This window comes from Salvelinus sp. IW2-2015, unplaced genomic scaffold, assembly GCF_002910315.2.
Source record: "Salvelinus sp. IW2-2015 unplaced genomic scaffold, ASM291031v2 Un_scaffold1807, whole genome shotgun sequence".
NCBI classification, from domain to species: domain Eukaryota; kingdom Metazoa; phylum Chordata; class Actinopteri; order Salmoniformes; family Salmonidae; genus Salvelinus; species Salvelinus sp. IW2-2015.
Window position 1 is genome coordinate 42,498 of NW_019943180.1, and position 6,998 is coordinate 49,495.

General features: G+C 37.0%; 1 protein-coding gene across 3 annotated transcripts in view; it reads left to right on the forward strand.

Annotated features, from left to right (window-relative positions):
* Nucleotides 1–4,685: 4,685 nt before the first annotated feature.
* Nucleotides 4,686–6,998, forward strand: part of atp6v1h (ATPase H+ transporting V1 subunit H) — a 60,226-nt gene continuing 57,913 nt past the window's right edge. For 2 of the 3 annotated variants that reach the window (XM_024139457.2, XM_070439624.1), the window contains exons 1-2: nucleotides 4,686–4,828; nucleotides 5,381–5,531. In XM_024139457.2, the coding sequence (XP_023995225.2) occupies nucleotides 5,428–5,531 (104 nt within the window). In that variant the 5' untranslated portion in view covers nucleotides 4,686–4,828; nucleotides 5,381–5,427. The remainder of the gene's footprint in view (nucleotides 4,829–5,380; nucleotides 5,532–6,998) is intronic. The other variant, XM_070439623.1, reaches the window with a different exon arrangement.

Genomic DNA, 6,998 nt, shown 5'->3' on the forward strand with positions numbered 1-6,998 from the left:
CCCCTATCCCAAATTTTTTTAAAATGGACTGGATCTTTATATATACCACTGGGTCTGTGTCGCTAATAAATGATATCAGAGCCTTCCTTGTTTGCGTGTCTGAATAATACTATACGGTTATATATGGAGTGGTTAAAACATGTCACCTAATACATAGTGTCTACTGAACTGAGTATAGATCGTATCAAGTGTTTATAATACTTTCCACTGGTACAATGAGGCCACAATACCCTGGAGTTTGGTATACTAGACTTTCAACTGGTTACGTACCATCCATCCCTGGAGTTTGGTATACTTCCACTGGTATGCCATCCATCCTGATGTTTGGGTGTGATCTTCGGCACTGGGTATGGCCAGTGCCATGCGCCCTGGAGTTTTGTATAGACCGCTTCCATGGTATGCATTCCAGCCCTGGAGTTTGGGTAATACCGCTTCCACTGGTATGGCAGCGAGCAGCCATCGCAGCCCTGGAGTTGTTGGTATGACCTCCAGATTGTAATGCCATCCAGCCCTGGAGTTTGGTCATAGGGCGCTTGCAACTGGTTATGCGCCATCCAGCCCTGGGAAGTTTTCCCAGGACTTAAGGGGTTGTATTGCATCAAGGAAGTTCCCTCCTCTGTAATTTTGGGCCTTCACATGCATCTTTCTGTACAGAGTGGGTAATTTATAGCGAGCATTATTTTAGGGAAAAAAATCGGAAACAGAGAGTCAAAACGAAGTAGAAGTCAGTCAACAGAACTCAAGAAATAGCATTGAGAAAGATTGGGACATGTTACAGTTGTGATGATCCCTTCATCAGAAATGCCTCCGCACGGAAATCCAGTTTTTCCACAATAAATGTTTGTTATTTGTTCGATGATCGTCCCTATAATATGTCCAAATACTCTTTATTGTTTTGGCTACGTCTTAAGTTCCAAAATTTCCCCCAAAAAAAAATGCATGGGATTGTGACTCAGCGGCAGGCCACACGAAAAGTAAAAAATTCCATTACAGTTCGTAGAAATCGTATCAAACGATGTATAGAATCAATCTTATGGATGTTGTTTAACATAAATCTTCAATATGTTTCAACCGGAGAATTCCTTTGTCGAAGAAATGCGATGGAAACGCAGCTAACCTCTCACGGGGCGTGCCTGAGTGATGCTCGTGGCACTCCGCCAGACACCTGGCCTTAATCAGCTCCAATAATACCAAACTCCAGGGATGGATGGCATACCAGTGGAAGTATACAACACTTAGATATACTCAGAGCACCATTATTAGCATGTTTTAACCACTCCTATATAACCGGTAGATTATCAGACACGCAACAAGAAGGTCTGATATCATTATTACTGACACAGGACCCAAGTGGTATATATAAAGATCCAGTCCATTTAAAAAATTGGAGGCCTCTTACACTTCAGTGTTGTGATGCAAAAATCCTAGCAAAATGCTTGGCGCATAGAATTGAAAAAGTATTGTCAGATATTATTCATCCTAATCAGACAGGTTTTCTTACGATACATTGGAGATAATATAAGACAAGTACTGGAAACAATAGAATACTATGAAATATCGGGGAAACCAGGCCTGGTTTTCATAGCTGATTTTGAAAAGGCTTTTGATAAAGTACGACTGGAGTTTATATATAAATGCCTAGAATATTTCAATTGTGGGGAATCTCTTATATAATGGGATAAAGTTATGTATAGTAACCCAAGGTATAATAAATAATGGCTACATCTCAGAAAGTTTAAAACTATCTAGAGGAGTAAAACAAGGTTGTCCACTATCGGCATATCTATTTATTATTGCCATCGAAATGTTAGCTGTTAAAATTAGATCAAACAATAATATTAAGGGATCAGAAATCCGTGGCTTAAAAACTAAGGTGTCATTGTAAGCTGATGATTCATGTTTTCTTTAAAACCACCATTAGAATCTCTCCACCACCTCATAGAGAATCTAGATACTTTTGCTATCCTCTCTGGATTAAAACCAAATTATGATAAGTGTACTATATTACGTATTTGATCACAAAAAAATACATTTTACATTACCGTGTAGTTTACCAATTAAATGGTCTGACGGAGATGTGGACATACTCGGTCTACAAATCCCAAAAGAAAGAAATGATCTCACTCCAATACATTTTTATAGAAAGTTTGCAAAAACAGATAAGATCTTGCTACCATGGAAAGGAAAATACCTGTCTATTTGTGGAAAAAAATCAGTTTACCTTTTTGCTTATGGTTTTGCCTACACCTAGTGACCTGCTTTTGAAATTATATGAACAAAAAATATTAAATTTTATTTGGAATGGCAAGCCAGACAAAATTAAAAGGGCCTATTTATATAACGAATATGAATTCGTAGGGCAGAAATGGTTAAATATTAAAGCATTAGACCTCTCACTAAAGGCATCAGTCATTCAAAAGTTATACTTAAATCCAAACTGGTTCTCTAGTAAATTGGTAGGAATGTCTCATCCTATGTTCAAGAATGGCCTTTTTCCCGTTATTCAGATTACACCTGCTCACTTTCGGTTGTTTGAAAAGGAAATCATCTCCAAAATGTTTTAAACAAGCCTTAGAAAGTTGGTTGCAATTTCAGTTTAATCCACCTGAAAGGACGGAACAAATAGTACAACAAATATTGTGGTTAAACTCAAATATACTAATTGAAAAAATATATATATTTTTCTAAGAAATGTTTATAAAAGGTATCATTTTTGTGTATGAATATCATAAACAGGACTGGTGGAGTAATGTCACATATGGAAATGTCTGCTCTACCCAAAATTTCAACCAACTAATTGCAGCAAGTAGGGAAAGGGGGAAAAAGTAAGGAACTTGTATGTCGGCCCTGTGTTAAAGAACATAAATGGTTAAAGAAAAGTGTGATAAATAAAAACATATACCAATTTCATTTAAGGACCAAAAACCTGACAGCTGTGCCATATAAATGGCTAAATAGTTGGGAAGAGATTTTCGATGTACCCATTCCATGGCACATGGTTTATGAATTGATACGTAAAACAACACCGGATTCAAAACTTTGAATTTTTCAATTTAAATTACTATTCAAAATTATTGCAACCAATAGAATGTTATATATATATGGGGGATACAATCTTCCCAGCTCTGCAGATTTTGCTGTGAGGAGGCAGAGTCATTGGATCATTTATTTTGGTATTGTCCATATGTAGCTCGTTTTTGGTCACAGGTCCAGGAATGGCTGAAGAATTGCAACATTTGCCGAGAACTAACGCTGCAGATAGCAATACTGGGGGATTTGAAAAGCCATAGTCAATCAATCAATAAAGTAATTATTATTTTAGAATTTATTTATTTTAAATTTACAATCTGTAGAAGCTATGAGAATAGAAAGGTTCAGTACTTTTGTCAAGCATCACAGCACAGTTAAAAAATATATGGCAAATAGAAATCCAATATGGATGGTGTTAACAGATAGATGGGAGGGGTTGAATGGATCTGAAGGGTGGGACTAATAACAAGATAAACAATGTAAAACATATGGGGTCTGTAAAATGTATATAGGTTCAGACATTTTGTGAAATAGCACAGTTACAAATAGAAATCAAACGGAATTTACATCAGAAATAGAGGAAGGACTAAAAACAAACAAAATATAACTATTGTGAAATAGATTGTGTCTGTAAAATGTGTATAAGATGTATAAACTGAAGGTAGAAGCCTAAGTGTTATTGTTTATTAGTTTACTCCAATTGGGGGAAGGGTGGTAGGGTTTGGGGAATAAAAAAGGTATATTCTAAACAAAAGTATGTATATCTATATATGTACCTGTATGTGTATGTATATAAAAATGTGTAAAGTTATGTATTACTATGGTATGTCTATGTAGGTATTCTATGTGTAGTCTATTTATATGTATGTCTATGTAGGTATGTATGTCTATGTAGGTATTATGTGTATGTATAGTAGTATGATGGGTGTATATATGTGTGTATATAGGTATGTGTTGTATAATGTGTATATAGTAGTGCTGGTAATATATGTGTATATAGTATGTGTGTGTATTATGTGTATATGTATGTCTAATACGATATGTATATATGTATGTCTATGTAGGTATTTATGTGTATGTCATATAGTATGTATATGTATATATGTATATAGCATGTCTATATAAATATGTTGTGGTGATATGCATGTCTATATAGGTATGTGTATGTTATAAGTGTGTATGCATGTCTATATAGGACTGTGTATGTGTATATGTGGTGATGTATGTCTAATAGGTAGTCTATATAGGTATGTGTGTGTATTGTAGGTCTATATAGGTGTTATATGTATGTGTGTTATTGGTTATGTCCTATTATAGTATTGCGTGTATATATGTGTATGTCTTATAGGTATGTATATATGTGCATGTCTATATAGTATTGTGTGTATATGTATGGCTATATAGGTATGTATATATGTGTATAGGTATGTCTATATAGGTATGTATATACAGTGGGGAGAAGAAGTATTTGATACACTGCCGATTTTGCAGGTTTTCCTAATTACAAAGCATGTAGAGGTCTGTATTTTTTATCATAGGTACACTTCAACTGTGAGAGACGGAATCTAAAACAAAAATCCAGAAAATCACATTGTATGATTTTTAAGTAAATAATTTGCATAAAAGCAGAACTAGATGTGACGATGTAAAGCGTCATTGAAGGGCCGAGGACAGCTGACTGGATTTCAGGGCTTCCTGCTGACAGTATCACATAGTAGTTGTTAGCGGAGAGATACCAATGGCCTTTTGATTTTAAACCACATCAATTAATACTCTATTTGGCTTGTGTGTTTTAACGGTAGGAAAATTGTATTGGAATGTTTCTATGAGATTATAGGTTCCTTATTGTGTGTTATATCGTTAGAATGTTTAGGCATTGATGCTAAATGAAGCTATCGTTAGCTTGCACCATGGTATTGACATTAGCCAGTTAGCTAACTTAGCTGGCGAGACGACTCAAACGCATTCAGTAACAACACTCATTTCAGTATTTGTTGACAAGTGCTGTCGTTGTAACAAAATAATACACATGTTCTGTCATGTTGGAGCAGTAACGTTATTGACATTGCATTGGCCAAGTTTGCTAGCTATGACCTGAGTTGGGCTAGCTAGCTACTGGGTAATGTTGCGTTAGCAGAAGCAGCTGATGGTGATGAACAAATTAGCATCTGATCTGGTTACAGAGTTGGTTATTAATTCCTGGCATGCTTTAACAAACTGCTCTCATCTGCAGAATTAGGCTATTATGAAAAATGAATGATGCAAAATCTCGCTATGTTTGTATGTATATATGTGTGTTGATTTGAGACGGGGTATTATTTATCAATCAAACCCACCTGTCTCCTTCCAGGTAGTTATTCATTCTAGTCCAGAGAGGTATCCTACAGGTGTATCAGGATGGATATCCGCGGAGCGGTGGACGCTGCAGTGCCCACCAACATCATCGCTGCCAAGGCAGCTGAGGTGCGAGCCAACAAGGTCAACTGGCAGTCATATCTGCAGTAAGTACACCTTCATCCTACTCCTCTTCCTCCACCTCTTCATGGTATTATTTTAGTTCCCTCAAATTTTGTTTATAGGACACTATGCCTGTTCGCCCTTTAAAGCTGCGATATGTAACGCTTTGGGTGACCTGATCAAATTCACATAGAAATGTTTGATATAGATCTGTCATTCTTATTGAAAGCAAGTCTCTAAGAAGCGGTAGATCTGTTCTGTGAGCTATTTATATGCTTATTTTTATGCTTATTTTTATGCTAATTTTTATGCTTATTTTTATGCTTCCCGGTCTTAAGTTTAGTTTTTGCGTCTTTCGGTTTTGTACACCAGTTTCAAACACTTGAAAATACAATRTTTTGGRTTATGGAAAATATATTTTTTAGATGGTACAATGATTCTCTTCTCTATAGTGCACCTTTAATTCTGGCGTTTTCATGCTGGGCACTAGGCCTAGTACTAGTTTATAGGTTATTTTGGTATTTCTCTGGGCTGTGAGTCACAGTCTTGTGGATATGAGTTATTCATGGCTGTCCATTCATAGTACTACACTGATTCTTCTAATAAGAAGTTGAATCAGCTTGTATAGTGCTGGGCTGGGACAAAAGCCAGTTCACTCTGCTCTTGTAGTATTTCCAGGGGTAATGCCAGTGTTGTCAGCTACTTCTGTAATTAGGAACTACTGTGTTAAACAGATGTCAAAAGACAGACAGAGAAGTGAATCCCAGTGTCTTTATCTAGAGCAGAACTAGGCCCATAACACTGGGGTTCACTGCTCCATCTAGAGCAGAACTAGGCCCATAACACTGGGGTTCACTGCTCCATCTAGATATATGTGCACTGCTCCATCTAGAGCAGAAACTAGGCCCATAACACTGGGGTTCACTTGCTCCATCTAGAGCAGAACTAGGCCCATAACACTGGGGTTCACTTGCTCCATCTAGAGCAGAACTAGGGCCCATAACACTGGGGTTCACTGCTCCATCTAGAGCAGAAACTAGGCCCATAACACTGGGGTTCACTGCTCCATCTAAAGCAGAACTAGGCCCATAACACTGGGCGTTCACTGCTCCATCAAGAGCAAAACTAGGCCCAACACTGGGGTTCACTGCTCCATCTAGAGCAACTAGACGTGATAACCGTAATAATAGCTGTTGGTTCGACTGTTGTATAATCATTGGGTGTCTCTAGACTGTTGTCATATATCACTGTTGCCTGACTGCTGTTATAATAATCATCTTGTCTGCTAGCTGTGTAATTATCTAGGTGTTATTGACTGTGTATAATTAAATCATGCTGTGTGTCTCAAGACTGTTGCAAATCTGTGTTGCCTAGTACTATAAATTCATTGCTGTGTGTCTCTCAGGACTGCTGTATAATAATCATGCTGTGTGTCTCAGAGAACTGTTGTAAATAATCATGCTGTGTGTCTCATAGACGTGTTGTATTTAATAATTCGATGCTGATGGTGT